The sequence below is a fragment of the Podarcis muralis genome, chromosome 13 (assembly GCF_964188315.1).
Source record: "Podarcis muralis chromosome 13, rPodMur119.hap1.1, whole genome shotgun sequence".
Lineage (NCBI taxonomy): Eukaryota > Metazoa > Chordata > Lepidosauria > Squamata > Lacertidae > Podarcis > Podarcis muralis.
The window spans coordinates 21,660,791-21,685,349 of NC_135667.1; the positions used below are offsets into that span (position 1 = coordinate 21,660,791).

The 24,559-nt window shown below is 43.7% G+C and overlaps 1 protein-coding gene across 1 annotated transcript; it reads right to left on the reverse strand.

Annotated features, from left to right (window-relative positions):
* Positions 1–1,677: 1,677 nt before the first annotated feature.
* LOC144325102 (serine protease 33-like) lies at positions 1,678–11,373 on the reverse strand. The gene is made up of 7 exons (XM_077917168.1): positions 11,241–11,373; positions 10,428–10,748; positions 8,970–8,990; positions 8,386–8,548; positions 6,702–6,976; positions 4,635–4,804; positions 1,678–3,542 (listed from the first exon to the last, which is right to left on the reverse strand). Exons 2-7 carry the CDS (start codon positions 10,486–10,488, stop codon positions 3,264–3,266), a joined length of 969 nt encoding a protein of 322 aa, XP_077773294.1. The 5' UTR covers positions 10,489–10,748; positions 11,241–11,373; the 3' UTR covers positions 1,678–3,263.
* Between the last annotated feature and the right edge of the window lie 13,186 nt (positions 11,374–24,559).

Sequence of the window (24,559 nt, forward strand, 5' to 3'; positions counted from 1 at the left end):
TTCTGGCACCTCTCAGGTGTGCACCATTGCCAGTAAAAGAGAACAAGGGAGGAGTTTGTGGTGAGTTTCAGCACCTCTTTTTCTAGAAAAATAGCACAGGGTAGGACAGAAAATGAAGCATGCACAGCAGTGGGGGCTGGGGACTAGTGGGATAGGAGCAGGGAGCCCAAACAATATGTGGAGCCTGAGTTAATGACTAACAGAGCCAGCTAATTCTAAAATGGTCCCCTGCTCCCTGCTGAGTTCTAGAAGAGCAAGAGGAAGCTGACAGCCAGTGGCACCCCATGGACTGGTTGGAAGTAAGATGATAGGCATATGTGGGCTTGCTGAGGGCAGATTGAGGTTGGTAGGGCAGTGGCCCATTTGGCCTAATGGACCAGCATTCACTGAGCTCTAGTCACCCCACACCCCTCGGCATCTGCCACCTGAACTGGCCATCTTACTCTGCCATGAGTACTTATTCCCAGGTAAGTCAAAGTAGGATTGCAGTGTTATTCAACTAAGAGAAAGAATACACATGCACACAGCTTACACTCTGCAGAACAACTACTGTAATAGCCTTTCTTTGGTGCTGACTACTAGCTGTATTTGCATAGGTTTTTTGAGTGAGTAAATATGCATAAATAAATAATCAGCTTCAGCAACACCGGACAAAAGCTTAATTGATACTTTTGTTCTGTATACTCAGTATGGCAAACAGGAAGAAAAATAAATCTAGTCTCTGTTTGGTAGAGCAAAGAAATTGAAAGGAGGATAATTCTGCACTTACGGTTCACTTCAGTGCATGACTGAACCCTGCTTTTCTACGGGAGTATCCAAATCAGTAACTCAATTAAAGGGCAGCATCAAAATTTAACAAATCAATAATTAGAGGATTCCTCAAGGGTGCAGAAATATATTGATTGATCGGACCCTTCATGGAAAGGTCCCATGATGGCTTACAACAATACAGAGATACAATATTAAAGTCAGTTAAAGCAATTAACAATCAGAAGAACAAGGTGGGTCCTGAAAATATATTTAGGTATCAGAGGCCAGGGCAAAGAGGTACATCTTTAGTGTTTGAATTGTATGTGCAAATTGTGAACTTGGTGGCATCAAGCCTATCAGTGAAATAGACTAGAATCATAGAATCATAGAATCATAGAGTTGGAATAGACCACAAGGGCCATTGAGTCCAACCCCCTGCCAAGCAGGAAACACCATCAGAGCACTCCTGACATATGGTTGTCAAGCCTCTGCTTAAAGACCTCCAAAGAAGGAGACTCCACCACACTCCTTGGCAGCAAATTCCACTGTCGAACAGCTCTTACTGTCAGGAAGTTCTTCCTAATGTTTAGATGGAATCTTCTTTCTTGACTAACCACAGACAAAGTAGGGATTTTCACATACTTCCAAGATTCCCCCATTAAGCAGATAAGTTATAAGCATATGAAAATTAAAAGGTAGAAAAGCCCACCCCAAAGCAAAACAGCCACTTTCTTTCCCATTCTCCTTTCCTTCTCTTGGTATTTCTCTCTCAACAATTGATACTCAACTTTATTGCAAGGGCTGGTAATATGCCCACTTGCCAGCCCGACATAAAAGAGTACGCCACAAACAACTGAGATCAATCACACAGGAATGGATTCGATGTGTAATATACAATGTATAGGAAATAGTAAAATACAAATATGCTTTATTTTTCTTTTTATTTACATTAATGTTTAATTTTTACAATAAAACCTCAACACGGAGGAGCTAGGCTTACAGTAACACTGAGAAGAAATCCCAAGGATATCCTTATTTTGAAACAATTACACCCACTCTATACATTTAAAGCACTCTTCCGCCATTTTAATAGTAATGGAGAATCCTGGAAATCATAGCTTGGTAAGGGAGCTGGGGATTGTGGTTGTGTGGTGTCAGCACCCTTAATAAACTACAGTTTCTCTGGGTACTTGAGGAACAACCCATATCTGTTAAAGTGGTATAAGAGTGTCTCAAACGGGTGGTGTGGATGCGCCCAGAAAACTACTCAATGTTCATTTCCCAATGAATTTATCAGTCTTCTTTCTAGAGAAGCACCTTGAAAGTGTCAGTTTACTCCTTCAGGTCATGTTCCACATTCTCCTAAACTGTGGATTTCCAAACTGTGGCCTGTGGACCACCAGTGGACTATGATATATTTTGAATGCTCTCTAGAGTATGATGTAGAAAGTGCCAAAAGAAGGTACTTCCTCAAAAGTATGTGTGTGACCCCCCCCCACAGAAAGTTGGTCCAGTTGCTCATTTTAATAATCCTGGATATTTCTGGGTACTTCTTTCAACATGTTCAGCAAAGCAAAATATACAGAAACTTTATATAAAGAGTAATAGCAAGAAAATATTCACAAATATTTATAAATACCATATAACAATTCTTTGATCAAGTACAAACAAGCAGAAGTATAAAATTATCTGAATTAACATTATAACATTGAACTGAAGATAAATTACAACCCCACTATTCTGGGCACCCTATTTCTTTGCGGCTTCTTGCCACATCGTTTAACACTTTCAACAGATTAAAAGAATATTGAGCTTTGCATCCAAAAGGTCTTAGGTTCAATCAGGGGTGGAAGAAGGGGTGTGTGGTGGGGGTGGGCCACCCCGGGTGTCAACACTGGGTGTGTGTGTGACAAAATGCCAGGCAGCACTCACCATGGGGCCTGCAGCGTGCCCAAGCCACGTGTCTCTCCTGGGAGTGATGCAGTGGCTTGGGCACCTGCAGGCTCCACGCTGCCCCAAATGGTCCACCCGCCGCCTCCCCCTCAGCTGTAGGGCGGCTGAGTGGGAGAAGGCAGGCAGATTCCTCAGAGGTCCCATGGAGCGTCCTGCCCTGGTTGGCCCCGCCCCGTGGGCAGCTGACCCCACCCCCATGGGCGGCTGGCCCTGCCTCTGGGCACAGAGCACGCATGCCACCCCAGTCGCCTGATTGGCTTGCTCCACCACTGGGTTCAATTCCCAGCATCTCCTGTCAGAACCTTGGAGAGCTACTGCCAGGCAGGGGTATAAAATCCTAAACTAGATGAACTGACAGTCTGTCTTGCTATAAGGCAGTGAGTGGCCTGTGTTCCTGTTGCGTCCCCAAACCAGACCCCTTGGTTCAATAAATTGTCAGAGCGTATAGGACTTAAATCACTACTGATCAGTAAAGCAATTTAAATGCACCTGTGCCCAAATTCTGAACAAATTCCACATAACCCATCAGTAGATGGGCTGAAGGCAGAGAGAGGAGCATCTCATAGAAGGTTCAATGCAAAAAACACTAGGAGGAGTGTCACAACAGGGGAATTCTGTTCTCTGCCATTCACCTCACTTTTCCCACTTGTGGTCCCATCCTTTCCACACACCACAAAGGTCATATTGGGTATATGCTGGGAGATCCAAGTGGCATAAAAAGGGGTTGAAGAATAGACACCAGGGAGACCAGGGCGGCCACAGCCTATCCCCCAGCTCACAACCCCAGCCAGGACCCAATGTCCATCACATGGGCAAGCCAAGGGTCCCCCGGAGTCACCCTGTGGAGAGAGAGATAGGAGTCAGTCCACAGTTACAGGAAGCCTCCTGAGAGTGGGTTTTGGAGACTGGTTTCAAAACAGATTATGCTTATTTCCTTTACAGATCTGTCCTCATGTATAGTTCAGGAACCATCTCCCAGCTAGACTAAGATAGTGAAGAAATGGCTAAGGTATGGAGGAGAAACAATGCACAAGGCTGAAATGACCAAATTTAAATTTCCCAAAACAATATGGGAACTGAAAGACGGCTATCTGTTGAAATTCGCACATATCTGAATTTTGTGATTCAGTTCTCCAACTAAACAATGTTAACAAAGACGCATATATTATTAAAATATTGCTTGCACAGGCATGTATATTAGTCAAAACTGCATATGAAATTGTGTTTATTGGGAGAAATTCACACTAAAATGCCGAAATTGACAGATTCTTCTATCCCTGGTCCAGACTTTCAGTTTCAGTTTAATGAATATATAATGCAGCCCTGTAAATAAGTCTTCCAATGTTACTGGCCTGCAAAAATGTATGTTAGCTTGCTGTGGCCCTGCAAAAATGTATGCTTGCTGTGGGCCAGGAGAGGAGAGACAAACAGCTCAGTCCTTATCGCAGCAGCCCACTGCATTTTAACGCAGGAGACTACCTCCTCCAGCAGACCTCTTGGCTTCTATGGTGGACACAGATTAGAGATGAAGCACCCTCTCTCTCCTCTGCCAGCCTGCTCACTAGCTTGCATGTAATGCCTTGCCACCTATGTCTACCACCCCACTGCTAAAATACAAGGCTGACATATTGCATTTCCACATCAGGTCTATTTAAGTAGGCCTGTACTCATCTTCTGAGAAGGCTACATTTCTGAACTGCTGGCCCTGTGAATAAAACCAAGACAAAGGATGGAAAAATCTGTGGCCTCCCAGCTGTTGTTGGACTCCAACTCCCATCAGCCCCAGCCAGCAGAGCCAATGATCAGGGGGGATGACAATGTCTGGAGGGCCACAGGTTCTCCATACCTGAGCTAGACCTTTGGAGCATGTCCCCTCCTTTTCTGGGGTGCTCCTGCCCACCACAGCCAACCACACTTATGGAGCATCCTACCTGGCAGGAATCTTTGCCCCCTTCTTGGTAGCCAGCACAGATCATACCAGGGCCGACCGGGTTATGGAGTTGCGGTTCATGTTGGGTAGCGTTGAAGAGAGAATTGCATTTTTCTCGGTCTATGAGTGGCACTTTCACTTCCTGGAGGGTTAGTGGGGGTGGCAATTCCACTGTAAGAGGAAGCAAATGTATCATTAGGGATGTGATCAGGTGGATAGCCACCCATCCCAATTATATCTCTTACCCCAATGTATACTCTAATAGCTGCCTATTTTACACTGTCCATTCTGCATTTAATATAGACGGAGGAAGGCAAAAGCAAATAGTGACTGCGTCCATCTCCCCTGACCACTGGTTTCTGAGATATCACAAAGCACTGCCCAGACATGTGCGGAACTTTACAGCATACAGAGAAAGAAATCTGCATTTTAACATCAATTCCTGATAAAAAACCAGGCACAATAATAAGGTATGATTAAGTGGCCAGCTGATTGCCTTTTCCTTCTGCTCTGCTTATAGAAATGTATAAGAGGGTTCACTTTCACCATCTACTGGTGAGAAAAGTGGTAGCACTGTTAGCTTCCAGACTGTTGTGAAACTCTAATTTGGAGAAGGAGGAACCTGTGACCCTCTGGAAGTTGTTCAACTACAACTTCCACCATCCCCTACCCTTGGCTCCATCCATTTTCCAAGGGGAGAAGGTGTGCTGGGAAGTTGCATGCTTGGATTTCAAACCTTGCCTCCTCATATGTCCTATTCATCTGTAGTTACTTTGTGGTTAATAAAAGCAGCAATGAGTCTTGAAGCACCTTAATGACTAACACATTTATTATGGCATAAGCTTCTGTGGACAATTCCATAAAAGCTTATGGCATAAATATATTTGCTAGTTTTCAAAGTGCTGCACTTCTCTCTCTCTCTCTCTCTCTCTCTCTCTCTCTCTCTCTCTCTCTCTGTGTGTGTGTGTGTGTGTTTGCTGCAACAAAGTAACATGATCACACTATCAAAAGGCACTCTGTCTCACAGACATTCTGTCTCACAGACATTCTTTCTAATGCATGGCTCTGAAGGCCATTTTTCTACCATTACAAGGCAGCCCGGAAGTTGAGCTCTGGCCTGGCCTGGCTCAAATTCAGGCCTGTAGATACCATCTCACTGCTTTAATGACATACCCTCCAACATGTTGAGTCCAAAAACCGGGATACATGTCTTCCCAGCTGTGCTCCTGTGCGAGTCACGTGACCTGCATGAGATCACGGAGCCCAAAAGACATGCTTTATTCAGGGCTCTGCTGTCACACAATCGCCTGACACCCCAAAATGCATGTTTTGGGGCACTGCATGATATCATGGACCTGAAAAAGCACTTCTTTCAGGGAGTGATCATGGTGCGAAATCATGCAAGATTATGGAACCCAAATGTGCTCTCACAGGACAAAACAGGAAGTACTGTTTTTTCCCAGGACACTTGTCGGGTATGTAATGGCTGCACCAGATAACATAGTGGTGGTCGGTGTGAGTTGCATTCTCGGATTAGTTCCCTTTACTGCCTTCCTGTTCACTCTCAGGTCCAGCAAAAACTCTTTGTCTTCAAAGTAATCCATGGTCTTGTTGTCCTGCTTTTGATGTTTCTCTCCTCATACCCAGCCTGAGGCCCTAACTATTCATGGTTTGCAGGTATTTATAACCCTTAGGGGTAGGATCTTTTTACAGTGGCCCCTTGTCTCTGCAATACTTTACCATCTAAGATCCATTAGGCCTCAGCACTGGGCTGATTGGAGGTTGTGATGCTTTCCAGATGTTGTGGACTATAACTCCCATCAGCCCAATACATTATTGTCCATGGTCAGGGATGATGGGAATTACAGTGGACAACTTCTGGAAGGCACCTCCTTGGCTACTCCTGGCTGCAAATCATACCCGCCTCCATCCTCCAGCATTTCAACTGCATCATCCAGCATCTTCCACCTGAGCCAGCTTGCCCTATAAAAGTGCAGTGTACATTGCTGGCATGAAAGTAAACAGAGCTTGAAGGAGAACCTCAAAAAGCACTTCTCCATCTCCTCACCTCCAGGTTGAATATCTCCCCATCCAGTCACATAGCAGCTTTCTTCCATTGAGAACTTTGCAGAGGTCTCTGGCAAGCAGATGGGAAGAATGTACTTGGTGAAACTCACAGGGGACTTCAGCTCTACTAAAGCAATATCCCCTCTGGAGCTATCACTGTCATAGGTGGGATGGAGGATAATCTGTTGGATATCAGATGTTACTGTGTTACTTGAAGTGTTCAGGAGCTGATAGGCACCCAGCACTACATCAGAATGGGTAGTTTGGCTCTTGATGCTGTCAGTGGAAAAAAAAAACAAGAGCAAAATGCAACAAGATCTTTGCCAAACTGGTCTCCAAGAGGTGAGTGCCCTTAGACCTTGTAATTCAGTCTCATGTGAACATGGCTAGTTTATTTTTTTAAAAAATATTTTATTAAGTTTTCTTCCAAACAGTCAGAAATATACAGAATAAAGAAAAAAGAAAACATGACTAGTTTAAAGGGGAGACTAGGGCCATAGCAACACAGTGGAGAAAAGGTCATAGCTCTTTCCAAGCAGAGGACCCCAGGTTGACCCCTCCATGTCTCCAGACAAGTCATTAGCACCCATTCATTTTTGCTTTCCCTCTGGGTTTTTAAAAATTGTGCATAAGCATAAGTCCTTGCCATTTCTTGCAACCAGTCTATAGGGCAGGGATGGGGAACCTTTGGTCCTCCAGATGCTGGACTTAAACTCACAACATCTCTGGCCACTGAGCACATGGGATGGGGCTGATGGGAGTAGGAGCCCAACAATATCTGCAGGGCCATTGGTTTACATCCCTGACCATTGGCAAGTCACCTTGTTCTCTTTATCTCCAAGAGGGAGCTACTGGCATAATTTCTGACGTGTTTTGTTATTTTAGTGCCCTCCCAAATCAGGTGGTCAGCAGATATCAGATGACACTATAATACAAAAGTGGAGATGAGCACCACACCCCATAGTCAAATCTGACTGGATTTAACCGTCCAGGGTTCCTTTACCTTAATGGCATTCAACTTGAGCCTATAAAGTTTGTGATTTGAGTATGGCTCTGGAGTTTGAACAATTTACTGCTCGGGCATAGACAGAACTATGCTTGTCAGTGCATGCTTGTCTCCATTTGCATGTTTTAAAATATGCAATATGCATTCAGAGCTGCATGGCTTGAATGCAGCCTACTGTACAAAGGTGAAAGCTGCTGCTGTTGCTCCACTGACATTCATCTCTGGCCCCAACCACCTCCAGGCTGAAAAAGATCCCCCAGCCCCAATCTATACCTTCTGCCAGCTATCTGCTTCCTTTAACTTTATTATTCATTGCTCTGTCAGGCTCTGCTTTGGCAAGGCCAAGGCACTGAGTAGCTGTTAGGCCAGCCATGGGCAGTCATTCTGGGCCAATGGGCACATTGGGAATGTTGAGAAAGTGCTTGGGTGCTAGTCACAAAATGGCTGCTCTGGGCTGTGAGGTACAAAACAAAATGGTCACCACATCTATAAGAGACAGGAGATGTTATTTGCTGTGACCTTTTGTGGATGCCATAGGGCAAACTGGCAGGGACACTGGTGCCTGTGGGTGTCACATTGATGCCCTCTGTGTTAGACATAAAATATTAGTTTGGCCTTGCAGCTGCCTCTAGAGTAAAACTGAATGATGCCTTCACAGCCAAGTACACTAGAAACTTACTTAGGGAAGCAGTGAGCTGCCGACAGGACCCACTTCTCGGCTATGAGGGCACCTCCACAAATAGGTTGGTCCCGATATAAAATGCTGACTTGCCAGGGCCATGACAGCCCATCAGAGGGAGCTGGTTCACCCCCCATAATTCGTTGAGCTGGCTTTCCACAAACTGTGGAAGAAGGAAAGAGGTTTTAAAAAGATAGGTCACAATAACACCAGCACTGAAGCACATCCGGAAACAAACATAAAAAGCCTTGCCTGAAACAAAAACCAAATATTTGTATGCGACCTTTTAAAGAACATTTCCAGTTATTGATAATGGTTTCCAGTCAATCATATTTAGAGCCATAGTGCCTCTAACTGCAGCAAGGCTGCTCACCATATATTGAAGCAATTGAAGCAATATTCAGTTTATTTATTTATTAAGTATATTTCTAAATCCGCCTTGAGGCTCCTGTTTAACAATAGGTCTGCATGATCATTAGGTTTATAGCAGCCCTACATTTTGATGAGACTTCCCTTTGGTTCAGCCCATCCATGAGCCTGTGAAATTGCTGAGTAGGAAAGACAAAATATACAGGGGTTCCTACCTGCTTCAGAGCTGGCAGCATCTGTAGAAAACCAAAATTAAGGGAAAACATTTCAGTTTTTCATATAAGAGACACTGAAGCACAAATACTGAAAAACAGGTGCCTATGTAGGAGAAAGAGGAAGAGGCCCAGGTTACAATCTGTTACCAATGTATTTTTTTAAAAAAGAATACAGCTCTGTATTGTGACACATATGTTATGAGTATATTTTCCTAGCCAAATTGGTAGAGCTTATTACAGGGCTTAATTTGAACAGAGACTCAGCGGGACTTTAGCTCTGGAGCATGCTTCTAACACCAAGACTCTATCTTGAAGCATGTTAAGTATTTTATGTAAGTAAGTACTGTAAGTAAGTAAGTAAGTAAGTAAGTAAGTAAGTAAGTAAGTGTTTTGCATAGTTATCAAATGTCAGCCTCGTACATACTAGGGGGCAATAGCCCTCAACTCATTTACCTGAGGTACCACCTTCCAGCCTACCATTTTCCTCTGTGCCACAGGACTAAATCTGATCTGCTTCCTCAGCTGCAGTGGAAGGGTGTGAACCTATGGCCAGTGTTGAAATAAAATTTGGCTGCCAGTTCAGTTGGTTTCTTTATGTGGAATAAGGAGGCGGCACCATCTTGTTCTTTGCCTCAGGTGGTTACATGTCTTGGGCCAACCTTGGGCCCAGTGAAGGCTAATTGTCTGTTGCCAAGTACTACCATGAGCCAAAAAAACACACCTTCCACACACATACACACATCAAGTCAGCTATAACACAGTGAAAGATGATCCAGAACAACTAGAACATTAATGAAAACAGAGTCTTGGATTTCAAATCCTGCTAGTCCAACTTGTCAAAGAGAAAGAGCCATAGGTAAGCCAAATGAGCACACCTTAGAGTAGAAGGGGGTGGGGGAGTGAGGACCAGCTTTGGTTAAGCAATCCTGTCATTTTTCAACCAAGAATCACTATCCAGGTTCACTAGTAATGCTAAACTAGTTAAGCCAACATCAAACCACAGTTTGCTAACAAACCATAGTTGAACATTACATGAGAACAAGGCCACTATCTGCTGACATACATTTGTCTCCCTAGCGGAAAGGAAGATGAGTTCCACTTGAAAGGCCAGTGTGTGAGAAACTCCTTTGTTTGCACTTATAAACCATGCATCTCCTTTTTTGGCTTAGTGCTTCTCCTACTCCCATTTTAACTCCCCTGAGAAGCGACTGCTTCTCTCATCCTCAATTACCTTCCCTCCATTGTTTCCCCACACCACAGAAGCCAACTTCTAGGGACCAGGGTCCCTTCAGCCACCCCATAAAATATTTGAGGGGGCCACCTCATTTCTCAAGTTGATGGGCATTGCCATTCAAATGGTGTCTGTGCACTGAGTCTTGTGATTGATTATGCAGGGCGGGGCTTACCTGGGTCCCCAATATTTTCAAGCTGGCACCCCTGCCTCACACCATCACTCACCTTGTAGCAGCACAGGCAGTAGAAGCAGCCACACAGCTAACGAGAAGGGCACCATTGACATTGTGGTTGCTGCTTCTGTAATCCTGCTCTGAAGTGTCTCCTGAGTGGTTCTGCTCTGAGTCCAAGCAACAAATCCTCTGCTTCAGTCTCAATTCTTTTGTTATCTGTGCTGCAAAATGTAATATCAATGGCAAAAAAGTATTTCCCCAGAATCCTCTTGGTATCAGCAGGATGGCAAATCCTTGATCTCCCCTTGTATCTGGGATCTTCTATCTTCACCAGCTGTTGTGTTGCTAGACTTGCTGGTAGAGCTCAGTTGACCTTAATAGATGCACAGCATAATGATGATGTTGATGACTTAAGTTCCAGTTATCGTTGATTATGATAATACTTATTTAGTGTTATCAATATGCACGGCACTTTTACAAAGTGCAAGGCGGCCTGTTTCGACCCCATGGAACCTACAGGGCAGCATTCAATCTTATGCTGGCAAATTTAGGTTGTACAATTAAAGTGGATTTGGAGCCCTTGTAGAAAGAGCCACTTCCCTCCCAAAACCGAGCTTTTTTGCAGTAAGGAATGCAATGGGATAACTTTTTTTCTGGTGATAAAGAAAGTAACAGGATACAAAAGGCCCTGGGAAGTGTGGGATAACAACTGCTTGATGCAACATCGTCTAACCTCCCCAGAAACAAATTTAGAATGAATGCTCAATAAGTAGCTGATGCCATCTAATCTCCTCCTCACAAACTTCATTCAAATGTATCAGGATGAATGCTCAAATAAACAGGTTACCTCTGAAAGTGAGCTTACCTGGGGAGTAACGTGAACACTGAAAGATTACAAAGCTAGCAACTCACTATAAAACTGTTAATATCCCCAAAGGCAAAAGCTAGAGGCACTGAGTGCCTGGCGTGCTCTGGTCCATGGGGTCACGAAGAGTCGGACACGACTAAACGGCTAAACAACAACAACAACAAAGGGGCACTGTTTTTTCAAGGGTAGATACAAGGAAAGAGAGTTGCCAGTCTTTTCCTTAAAGCAGAGGATATTACTTCCCTCCCATAGCTGCAGTAGAGCCCATGATCATATCTTAACAGTCCTCTGACCATAAGAGCAATAAAGCTCTATGGAACTGCTTCATAACCCCTTTCTTGGCTGTGGAGCAAGTCTGTGAATTAATATACAACCTGAAGATGCTGTTTCACCTTTATACAAATAGGTTTTTGGCTCATGCTTTGAAGTGGTAGGAGTTGATTCTGGAAATAGCGCACACATCTGTTAAGCACAACCCTGTTGAAACCCCTTAGACTATCCTCCCACGCCTCTGAAAGTCCTGCAAGGGTAGGTGTGCTGAAGCTTTGGCCAACCTGATGTTGCTGAATAAAAAACTTCCACTATCCCTGGCCATTGACTAATGAGAGTTGTAGTTCAGCAGCATTTGGAGGGCCAAAGACTCTCAACTGCTGTGCTAGGGCCTAAGCAGACATTCCCATGGGAAACGTGGGATTGGATACCCTTGTGTATATTTAATAAATCCATATAGTAGAGATACATTTGTCCCTCTCCAGCTAAGAGCAGCTTAAGAAGGGAGGAGTGATTTGCAAAGGGGTACCACAGAATGTTAGGGACACGGGTGGCGCTGTGGGTAAAAGCCTCAGCGCCTAGGGCTTGCTGATCGAAAGGTCGGTGGTTCGAATCCCCGCAGCGGGGTGCGCTCCCATTGTTCGGTCCCAGCGCCTGCCAACCTAGCAGTTCGAAAGCACTCCCGGGTGCAAGTAGATAAATAGGGACCGCTTTATAGCGGGAAGGTAAACGGCGTTTCCGTGTGCGGCTCTGGCTCGCCAGAGCAGCGATGTCACACTGGTCATGTGACCCGGAAGTGTCTCTGGACAGCGCTGGCCCCTGGCCTCTTGAGTGAGATGGGCGCACAACCCTAGAGTCTGTCAAGACTGGCCCGTACGGGCAGGGGTTCCTTTACCTTTACCACAGAATGTTAGTGTTGGAAAGTACCATGATGGCCATGTGGTCTAACCTAAGGTTACCAGATATCCCCGTTTCCCAGGGGACAGTCCCTGGATTTACAACTCAGTCCCCATACAAAACCCATTGAAGTTGAAAAAAAATCTAGTAACTTAGTCTAACCCCCTACTCCAAAGCATAAAGCATCTACAGGCTGTCACTCATCCCTGTATGAACCTCTAGCAAAGAACAAAGAACCGCCTGATCCCTCCTGAGGAAGTCAGCTCCACTGTGGAACAGATCTTACTCTTAAGAAGTTGCATTTCCACCCATTGGTTCTAGGCTTGTCCTCCTCCTCAGCAGAGAACAAATCTGGCCCAATTTCTGCACGATAACCCTTCGGACATTTGAAGACCACCACCACGGCTCCCCTGAATCTTCTCTTCTCCAGGCTAAACATACCAAGCACTTTCAACCATTCCTCACAGGATTTGGTTTCCAGACATCTCACTATCCTCACTGTTCTCCTCAGGGCACCTGGTGTAGGGGGAAATGGCTGGGCTCCACCTTCCCACCCATGCTGCGGCTGCTTTTAGAAGAAGAAAATGATGTGGGGTGATCCAAGCATAGATCCCCCATGTAATATTAGAATCATAGAATTGTAGAGTTGCAAGGCACCCCAAGGGTCATCCAGTCCAACCCCCTCCATTGCAGGAATATCAGCGTAAGATGGCCATCCAACTTCTGCTAAAAAAAATGCAGGAGAGTACACTGCCTTCCAGGGATGCGGGTGACATTGTGGTCTAAACCACAGAGCCTAGGGCTTGCCGATCAGAAGGTCAGCGGTTCGAATCCCCGTGACGGGGTGAGCTCCCGTTGCTTGGTCCCTGCTCCTGCCAACCTAGCAGTTCAAAAGCACACAGTGCAAGTAGATAAATAGGTACTGCAGGAAGGTAAACGGCGTTTCCGTGCGCTGCTCTGGTTTGGTACCATCTCTGAACTCTACCCATCTCTCATCTTCAAATATACAAGCATCCATTGCTGTTCCTACCTGGTTATTTCTGGGTCTGTTCAATAAGAGTCCCGTATTTGACGATTTGCTGCTGCTTTTAAAGAGAAAAATCCTCTACACAAAGCTCCCCGATGCATTCTTTCTGTGAGATAGCATTATGTCTTAATCACTCAAAATAAACATATTAGCTTCCTGGTTTCAACAAAGGTTCGATACCATCTTTTGATTTTTAAATTGTTTAAAACAGCTGTCTGTGAAGGATGTGACTCAACTTGCACAGAGTGATGTTTTTGCAAAGGTGGGATTTGAAAAAGAAGAAGAAAAACTAATGCGGAATGCCTCTGTGTATACACCATGCCTCCCTTCCCTGAAGAGAAACACGTAAAAAAAAAGAGAGAGCCCAAAAAGGAGGTTAAATAAATAATCACTTGAGAGTTGAATGGTGTCTACAGAATGTAGATTTTAAATGTGAACTGAATCAAATTCCTTGCCTGTTCTGAGTAATAATGCATGTTATATAATGCATCTAGTAGTAACCTGCTAGATTCAATACTGTTTACCCCCCACAAAACCCCAAATCGAACAGTTTCTATAAATACTAATATGGGAAATATGTACTGGGATATTTTATAAGCAAACATTATTCCTTATTATTTTGTTCCTGCTGTAGCTGAAATAGATTGACACACTCTCCATTGAAACTAGGGGTAATGAAGGCCAGAGGTTCCCAAGTCTTCATACGAAAAGAAGAAATCAGCAGATTTTCTGCAGTTTTATTGCTTGAGGTTCTCAAAGTTCTGAGTTGTGCTTGTTGACTTACAATCATTCAATTAAGAGGCAAACATCCATGGGTTAATGGCTGCCCCACACCAATGTGCCCAGTGCCCAGAGCTGGTCAAATTATTTTAGCACCAGAGGTAGAAAATTCCACATTTGGCTTAAGGGTTTTGTTGTTGTTGTTGCTAAAATAATAATAACAACAACGTAAAAACCCAAAACTGCCCAAGAGATTTGGGAGGCTTTTACTGTATAATTAAAGATACAATCAAACAACAAGCTGTTAGGTCCTTGTCAGCCTTTGAACATAGCAAGGGTCCAGGTGTCACAGCAATATAAAAATTTTAATAGCCTTAGACAGAGAGGACTTTGTCAGGTTGGAAACAAGCTGGGAGGTTGTTCTACATACCAAACATGATTTAGCCAGATGGAATAATAGGTGGTAAATTCTTCTCTCTGTTTTATCTAAGCCCATATACAGGAAACCATTAAAAAACTTCTTAATTTTTATTTTATTTTTGTAAATCCTTTTGTAGCGCTTGGGTTTATTATAGCCAAGGAAAATATAAATGTTGTGAAATAATTAAACTACAAACACTATTTAAAGGTCATCTTACCGCAACTGAGATTTCCTGTTTTATCCTGAATCTCTCTTCTCAATGTTGGTGCTGCAGATCCAGGAAAAAACCTATGCTACCAGTTATGGTGGGCCTGCCCACCAGTGGCCAAATTTTGGGACCTGATTTTTCTGAAATTAATTTAATTACAAAACAGTAAGTCTTTTCTATGGGGTGTCTGGGACAGATTGAATAAAGACTGTTGCGACAATACTCTGGTCAAACACCTACTAGCTGCAGCACAAATGCTTATAGCTAAAAGTTGGAAATATCTGGAGGGGATTAGCAAAGAGACCTGGTACAGACAGTTCTTTTTTTAAAAAATAGTGATAATGGAAACGAAAAACAACAACAACAACAACAACAACAACCAACCAACCTCTATTAAAAGAGTCCCACTTTTGGGGGGACTCCTATGACAGCACTGTATGGCTCAACTGCAAGGGAATTGCAGGCAAAAGAAATGGAAAAGATGGGGCACATAGGTCACGCCCACACTGTACTTTTAAAGCATGGGGCTCCTGCAAAGGATCATGGGAGCTGGGAATTGTTGCACCATGAGGAGTAAATGATAGGTCCCAGAATTCTTTGACGGAAGCCATATGTCTTAAATGTGCTTTAAGAATAGTTTAATGGAAATTTAATACTGAAATTGTCAAGGCTGATGGCAAGTACAGTTCAGCTGATAAAACATACCAGCACAGAGATTAAACTGGCATGCCTGTAATCTCCTCATTCTCACTGACCTACTTTTTACGGTATTACCTCTTAGTCAGTTGTAAGGAGCCTTACTGTAGAGTCAAGATAATAAGAGTATTTAAAAAAACAAAAACCTCCATAAGCGATATATGTATTTTATTTTTTTAAAAAATTGTGACAACATGATGTGTCACTCACTGGTGTGACTCATTTTTTTTCCTGGAAGTCAAGCCTGGGAACTTCTGGTTGAGACAGTTTTTCAGAAACCTGCCACCATCTTTCTCGCACTCACCTTAATGAGGGCAATTCAAGGAATTTATTGAACTTACCTTCAGTTTCCTCCAGGGATGGGCAAATCTGTACATTTTGGTTTCTGTCAGTTTCTCACTTTTCCAGTATTAAGTTCAGTTCTCCACGTTTTTACATCAGCTTGCATTAAAAAAAAAAATGCCCTCAGGAAAATCCACCAGCATTTTTGTAAGAATTTCTCTTAAAATACATAAAAAAATTCCTTCCAGTAGCACCTTAGAGATCAACTAAGTTTGTTAGACAGCACCTTAAAAAGCAGAGACGTCACCTTGCCAAAAAAGGTCTGTATAGTTAAAGCTATGGTTTTCCCACTAGTGATATATGGAAGTGAGAGCTGGACCATAAAGAAGGCTGATCACCGAAGAATTGATGCTTTTGAATTACGGTGTTGGAGGAAACTCTTGAGAGTCCCATGGACTGCAAGAAGATCAAACCTCTCCATTCTTAAGGAAATCAGCCCTGAGTGCTCACTGGAAGGACAGACCGTGAACCTGAGGCTCCAATACTTTGGCCACCTCATGAGAAGGGAAGACTCCCTGGAAAAGACCCTGATGTTGGGAAAGATGGAGGGCACAAGGAGAAGGGGATGACAGAGGACAAGATGGTTGGACAGTGTTCTCGAAGCTACCAGCATGAGTTTGACCAAACTGCGGGACGCAGTGGTAGTGGTTCGCGTCTCCGCTCCTCCACATGCAGCTGCTGGGTGACCTTGGGCCAGTCACACTTCTGTGAAGTCTCTCAGCCCCACTCACCTCACAGAGTGTTTGTTGTGGGGGAGGAAGGGAAAGGAGAATGTTAGCCGCTTTGAGACTCCTGAAGGGGAGTGAAAGGCGGGATATCAAATCCAAACTCTTCTTCTTCTTCTTCTTCTCTGGTCCATGGGGTCACAAAGAGTCGGACACAATTAAACAACAACAAGAAGTTTGTTATTGGGATGAGTTTTCGTGTGCATGCACACTTCTTCAGATATCTGAAGCATGCACACAAAAGCTCATACCAATAACAAACTTAGTTGGTCTCTAAGGTGCTACTGGAAGGAATTTTTTTATTTTGTTTTGACTACAGCAGACCAGCATGGCTACCTACCTGTAACTAGATTCTTAAAATACATGTTTGTATGCAATTTGGCCCAATATACCTGTTGCAAGTTTCTCCTAGTCAATGAAGACAGACATGGGTTCTTTGAGAAAGGTCTTGTTTATTAAGCTGTGCAGTGGCTTCAGAGAGATATTTCTCAAAGACTGAGTCCCAAATATAGGTGGGGACTCCTTTATATAGATTGTGACAAACAACATCTATATCAGTCCTATAGCAAAATGCATGTACAAGCAAGATTATACACCCGTTATACACAACTCTCACCATTCCCTTATCTTGTAACACGTGTTACTCTTACTGTTCCAGGAACCTTACCCCCCCCCCCCCATCTCTGGCTATGGAGGAATTTACAAAAGACCTTCTGGTAATCTCTCGGGTGAGGGTTGTTGTGACAAATAGATTCTAACTTCTTCTTCCCTCATACCCAATGTTGTAAAAAACAAACAAACAACTTTCCCATATCTAATGAATTTTTGTATGTTCCCTCCCCCCAAAATATGCATTCTGTGCACACTTTGCCAGAGTAGTTGCATTTTTGTACACATTGCTTGGTTGGAGAGTTGCATTGCGAAATTCAGAGAAGAATGAATTTTGAAGTACGGGGCTGTGTTTGGGTTCACCTAGGGACAAAGTGTCCAAGATTTCCACTGCCTTGTTATTATCCCTTGGGAAGGGCTCTCCTGAAGGCAACTTCAGCCCATCTCCCCTCCTGCTTCTCCAGGCATGTTAACAACCAGTAGCGTAGCCCAACTGGTCTATGCAATTGGGGGAGGGAGGACACAACAAACTCTTGACTGTGTTCAGAAAACAGTATGTTGCAGCCCAGAAATGCAAGTGAGCAGTTTATTTCATAGGAGCACATAAAATACGGAAATGGGAGGGGGGAATAGTGAGTATGTAGCTCAACATGGAAATGAAGCACTGTGGAATGTTGGTCTAACTGTTCCTACACTGGAACAAATTCAACACAGCTAACCCTATTCTCAACTGCACTGGCAGCTTGTGATGTAAGTTTATTTATTCATTTGATTCCATCTACAAATCACGTCCCATCAAATACTTCAAAGTGATTTCACAATGCCATATATGAAAACAATCTGGCATATGCAAACAATTAAAAACAATCTCTAATCCAAATTGCATACAGACTGGGATAAAGAGCCAGGCTGCTGGTTGAAGAGGTCAAGAGCAATGAGGAAGTTGGCAACAATCCCGTTCAAAAGGCTCTTGGCCTAGTTGGGTTTTGAATGATTGACAGGGAGCACTGTCTAGACAATTGAATGAGTGCCACGTAGCCAGAGGCTAGAGGATGAACAGAAGTGTAGAGTTGGAAGGTACTCCGATGGTCATCTAGTCAACCCCCCCGGAAATGCAGGAATCTCAGTTAGACATTACATGACAGATGACCATCCAACCTCTGCTTAAAACCTCCAAAGGAGGACAGTTAATTGCCTCTCATGGGAGTCTGTTCCACTGTTGAACAGCTCTTACTATCAGAAAGTTCTTCCTGGTGTTTGATTGGAATCTCCTTTCTTGTAATTTGAATCCTTTGGTTCAGGTTCTAGCATCCGAAGCAGGAGAAAACAAGCTTGCTACATCCTCCATGCAACAGCCCTTTGGATATTTGAAGGTGGCTATCATATCTCCTCTCAGTTGCTGCGGCAGGGAGACAGGGTTGCCAAAGGGTTGGACAGCAGTTATTTCATCAAGATTGTGCAGTAGGAAGTTGACCAGTAGGATATGATCCCTCAGCCTGGGCAGAGTGGAGGATGAGAGGAACTGGACAGTTTTAAAGAGACATTAACTTGGGGTCCAGATCACAAGACAGAGGATGTCTGAGCAGGATGCAGACTGTGGTGTGGGAAGCTTTTTATCCAGCCTTTAACTTGGTGCCCTCCAGATGTTTTGGAGCAGAGCTTCCACCATCTCTGACCATTGGTCATGGTGACAGGAGCCAATGGGAATTGTGGTCCATGATATTTGGAGAGTTCCTAGTCAGGGACGGCTGCTTTAATCCTTTGCCCTTTCTGGTCCTGATCAAACCCAGTATCCTGAGCCCTGAAATTTGCAGTAGGAGGAAACAGCTAGTTGATGTTCCTTTCGTTTACTTAATAACTTTTTAATGATTGCTAAGCGGAAGAAAGGTTCGCATTTATCCTGATGCTGAATTGTTTAATGTTTCTACAAGGAGGGGGCTTAGACTGGTGAGAACTGGCTCCTGGTGTGAGATGCAGGGATAATTGTACACACTGCCACCCACAAATTCCCACTCATAATTCTGCCAACGGGAATCCACCCAAACCCTCAGGCTTTTCCAGCGTAGTTTCCCTCTTGAGTCCCCTAATCCTTTCCCCCACTATTAAGTTTAATCCAGGTGGTGACAAGGCTCTTCTTCTATAAACTCATTGTTACCTCTTCTGGTTCTGTTCCCCACTGCAATATTTATATGGTTGAATGACAGGTGGAGGAGAGGTCTAGGGAGCAGAATACACGTGATGGTTACATGGTGTACAATATGGGTGGGATCTAGAGGGCTTTGGGTAGCAGGCAGGACTACTGGGTTCTTTCTCCAGCTATCACTCAGTCACCGTGGGGATTTGGTTCTGCAGCCAGTCCTAGAAGGGGACTTCTAGTGGGTGAGATTGGAGCAGGACCCCTGGGTTCTCTTAAAGGAAACAGGATGCCTAGTGATTGTAAAGGCTAAGAGCCAGCGTACCCGAATTCTCAGAAGATTTAGCTCATAAAATTTCATAGATTTGTGGTGGGGTCACAAGTGAGTGAAAACAATGTTGTCCGGTGGACTTTAGACTCTCTACAATCCAAGTTGGTTCACCATGTTTTTTAGGGAGAAGTAACAGAAAGAGTGAATCGGTTGACACTCTGGAGTTTCCTACCCTACTTTTGGTTGGACTCCTGGGTTCTTCTTGTTTTTTGGAGAACATTAGTTCCCTTTCTGTTGGGTATAGCAGCTTCTTAGACTCTTTCGTAAACCTGATTGTCTGCCTGGAGATATCTGCTCATCCGGTCCTTCCCTACACTGAGGTTGCCAGACAAGAGGGACAAGGTCTACACCATGGCCACAAAAACAATGGGGTTCTTGTTTCTTCTGATGCTGCCCCTGATGAACAGTGAGTACAAGAAATAGTTCCTGTCTTTCTCTATACTCTCCCCCTGTATGCTTGATTATTGCACACATCTTCATCCCCATTCTGACTTTATTTATATGAAACCAAATTCGATACAGTGGGATTTAAAGAAAATACATTTATTAATATGAAACATTTGTAGACCACATTTGTAACACATCACAAAGTGGTTAATAGTTAAACATTTTTTAAAGACAAAATAATGAAGCCATTTCAAACAATCAAAATTACCCAAATTACAAAAAAGGCAGAAGAAAATGAGACCCAATGGCAACACACCATGTCACTCAAATGCCTGCCAGAAGAGAAGGATGTTACATCCTTTCTGGAGCTATACAGCTGCAAATAAAACCTTTAAAGTGTGTTTTAAGTGCAATATACAATGTGACACTAGATGGTGATGGTGAGCCTTATGGAGAATTCAGTGTATTTTTAAAAACTTTTTTTTAAAAAAAAGCATCTGCAGAAAGGTTTTTATATGTGTGTGTGGAATCCCCCTTGGAAAAGGAGTTTGTTAACATTTTATTCAGTATTTGTTTTTCAGCTATGCACATAATTCTTGTCCAGCGCATCTGAATATATTGAATGCATAGGTGAACAAAACCATCGTGGCACAGAAGCATGGGACACATTTCAAACCTTTCCCATTTATTTTTTTAAAGTAAATATTTATAACAAAAGAAATAGTTATAACTATTAAGAACAACATTTACAGTAGAGAAGATCTCTTGTGCAAATAAATCTCGAAATACTATACCCTCTTTATAAAGTCAACAGAAAGGAAATATTTCGGGCACAGTTTGGTGGTGAAGATCAGCTGACTGAGGAACAATATGATTTGGCAAAAGCCCAACCGTGGTGGTGGAATATCAGCTACAGAGCCATCATGACAGGGATCATTCTCAGGATCGGGGAGGAAAGGGCCATTAAAAACAAACAAACAAACAAACAAACAAACAAACAAACATGCACCTAGATTGTAAGGGGTTAAAATACCATTAATTCAGAACTTTTAAACAATTTTTCTTTATATATACACACATTATGTGTGTGTTGGCTAGGGAAACCAGTCATTTAGTACAAATTAAACACCAGAGAAGGTAAATTATCACTGAAACACACTGGCAATGGTTTCCGTACTTTACCCTAAAGTTATCTCTTTTAAAATACCGTTGTACATCTGATGACTAATTGGAAAATACAACCTAATTCGGTTATATACTGTTGTGTTATGAGATGACACTTGGTGATATGAAAGTCCTGTCTCTGGTGATATTAAATCAGGGATGAATTAATTAGCAGATGGGGATTGTTACTAGCAGCGGTGGAGGAAGCCGCGAGGGCACCTGGGGTGAGGGTGGGGTGAGGGCGGGGTGCACTGCGGGGCCTCCGAGGCGTCTGCCTGCCTCCTCCCACTCAGCCGCCCTACAGTTGAGGGGGAGGCAGTGGGCGGACCATTTGGGCAGTGTGGAGCCTGTGGGGGCCCAAGCCACTGCGTCTCTCCCAGGAGAGACGTGTGGCTCGGATGTGCTGCAGGCCCCGCGGTGAGTGCAACCCGGCATTTTGTCACCCCCCAGTGGTGACACCTGGGGTGGCCTGCACCCACTGCACCCTTCTTCCTCCACCCCTGGTCACTGGACTGTGTAGTGATTAAGCAATGAATGAGCAAGTATGATCCTACTGAAAGGGCATTCCTTGTGCTGGGATGTGTCTCTAGCATTTTCCCACGAGCCCCTTAGAATAGGGGAGTGATGTTTTTAACCAGGGTTGTGGGATATAATAATAATAATAATAATAATAATAATAATAATAATAATAATAATAAATTTATTATTTATACCCCGCCCATCTGGCTGGGTTTCCCCAGCCACTCTGGGTGGCTCCCAATCAAGTGTTAAAAACAGTACAGCGTTAAATATTAAAAACTTCCCTGAAGTTTGCCTTCAGATGTCTTTTAAAGATAGGATAGCTGCTTATTTCCTTCACATCTGAAGGGAGGGTGTTCCACAGGATGGGCGCCACTACCGAGAAGACCCTCTGCCTGGTTCCCTGTAACCTCACTTCTCTCAATGAGGGAACCACCAGAAGGCCCTCGGCGCTGGATCTCAGTGTCTGGGCTAAACGATGGTACATGGGGGCACAGCTAGGCTCCAGTAGAAAACTTTATGTTTTCCCAAATCATGGTTGTGTTGAAAGAGTGTTGTGTGATTAGGAGACCATGAATAGATACATGTACATCTGCAGGATTCCCCACCCCCACCCCCAGTGGAGAGGGGAGTACATGGTGAAGTAAAACACTGAAAGAGGAGAGCAGGCCAAACCCTCACAAAAATGGAAAAGAATAGCGGTGGTACATTTTGTTTCATATCTTGGTTCTATAGAAACTTATTCCTTTTCTTTTAAATGAAAGCTGGAATCTGGAGTTATATTTATGGGGGTGGGGAGCAAGGAAACTACTCCCTCCCCTTCTTTGTGGGCACCCATGCATGGATGAAGAGTTCAGATTTTCTTTTTAAAGCACGATGCTGAAGCCTAAAAATGGCCTGGAAGCTACACTCTCAGAGCTGAAATGCCATTTCCTTGAATGTCGCTGTGCCTGCAATTTGGTGACAGCTGCTCTGCGGTGAGGAAAAGGCACTTTGCATGTTGTCAGGAGAACAGTCGTCTTCTGATGGCTCTGCTAAGCCCTGGCACTGAAAAGGGATTATGGCAAACTCTGTATGGATGTACATGTGAGAGACTTTCTGCTTCGATGTTTCCAATGCTGTCTTAGATACTGCATTGGATGATTTGTTGCAGATATGAATATTGCACAGTTTTGAAGTGACTGGAAGCATAAGAACTGACTCCTTCTGGAATAAATTATTATACAGGCCCACAAAAATATTATTCAAAATTTTACTGGCACGACTTTTTAAAATGAAACAGAATACAGTAAGTGATTCCTCCAAAACACCGATGCAATGTCTTGTGCTGTCCAGCACAGGCTCAGCATCTTACAAAATATGAAACAATCCAGGCCAAACTAGGAACAAAGGTCTCTCCTTCTCCACAGTCTGCATTCCAGCCTCCAGGCTGTTTACTCTCCCTTCAGGAGAGCTTCATTTACATCTTCACTCCATTGAGTTTGGGAGACAACAACAACAACTTATTTATACCCTGCCCATCTGGTTGGGTTTCCCCAGCTACTCTGGGCAGCTCCCAATAAAACATTAAAAACTTCCCTAAACAGGGCTGCCTTCAGATGTTCTCTAAAAGTCAGGTAGTTGTTTATTTCCTTGACATCTGATGGGAGGGCGTTCCACAGAAAACTCCCTTCAAAATGGAAATTTTGCAACCTAATACCTCTCACATGATCTAAGGTTACAACACCCGCATGTTAACTAGCAGTGGACAACAATCCATTAGTAAATCATTAACTTAGCAAGAGCTCTAAGTGCTCTCCTTGGCTTTAATGTAGCCCCATGGAAAACCCCATGTTAAACCTTTTCGCCAATACACAGCTAGGCATTCTCACTTCAAACCTTCATTAATACACATACACTTTTCATTTCTGTGTGAATTAAATCCATTATACTTAACAGGATTGGTCTGTCCAACCCCTTATGGTTCAGGCCACTTTGAAGCCACATTTTCAGATAGAGGCCTGGCTTGCAGGTTACACTTAGCCAAGCAATGAAATGGTACGATGTTGTGAGCATTAACTGTGTTGGGAGCATCAACTGTGGGGTGAATTTGCTACTGCGACAGCGAACGAAAGTCCAGTGCCTGAAGCAAAACAACCCCCAAATAATAGTTACGTCCCCTCAAAGCAGTAAACTAACTGAGCTACAATCCTCTGCTCTCTATTGGTGCCTCAGAGTGTTCCCTCAGCCTGTCTCACGCAAGGGCTAATTCTACTTCCCACAGCACAAAAAGCTCTGCAACTCCTGCACATTTTATTTTTTATTCATTTGCCAACAGGTAACACCTTTGTTTGTAGGAGATAGCTGCAGTTGGAGAGAGAAAGAATGAGATTTGGTTCAACGCTGCCCCCTGATGGATAGTTTGCATGCCGGAGCCTGAGGTGTGGCAGATCCGAAAGCTCACCTTCCCCTCTCACAGCCTCTTTCCAAACACTGTGACTTTAGGATGCAAATACATTATCTAAACATTATGAAAGGATAACTTAAGAGATATCTGCAGTGGCTGCCATGAGTGTTATGGGTGTTATGGTGACATTACATTTTTTTGAGGGGTGTGTGCAAGGCTCCCCAAAACAGAGTGCAAAGGGATTACATGACATCACAGATATGGCACGAGCAAAGGGCAAGCAAGCAAGTGGACAGTATTGCTATAAGCCTCATCAATGAGGCAGCCAGCAGAGGCAGCTCATTGCAATAGTGCACTTTGAAGCCTTCCAGTGCAATCGGATACACGCTTACTTAGATGCAGGTCTCGTTGAGTCTATGCACACACCATACATCTAAAGCACATTCCCACCTCCCAAGAATCATGGGGACTGGGGTTTGA

What these genes read in the sequence shown, in the direction of transcription:
- LOC144325102 (XM_077917168.1), bottom strand. Translation starts at nt 10,488, where the DNA reads ATGTCAATGGTGCCCTTCTCGTTAGCTGTGTGGCTGCTTCTACTGCCT. An exon ending in ACTGCCTGTGCTGCTACAAG is followed by an intron (nt 8,991 to 10,427) that starts GTGAGTGATGGT and finishes GGTTTTCTACAG; the next exon opens with ATGCTGCCAGCTCTGAAGCA. An exon ending in GGGAGATATTCAACCTGGAG is followed by an intron (nt 4,805 to 6,701) that starts GTGAGGAGATGG and finishes TTCCTCTTACAG; the next exon opens with TGGAATTGCCACCCCCACTA.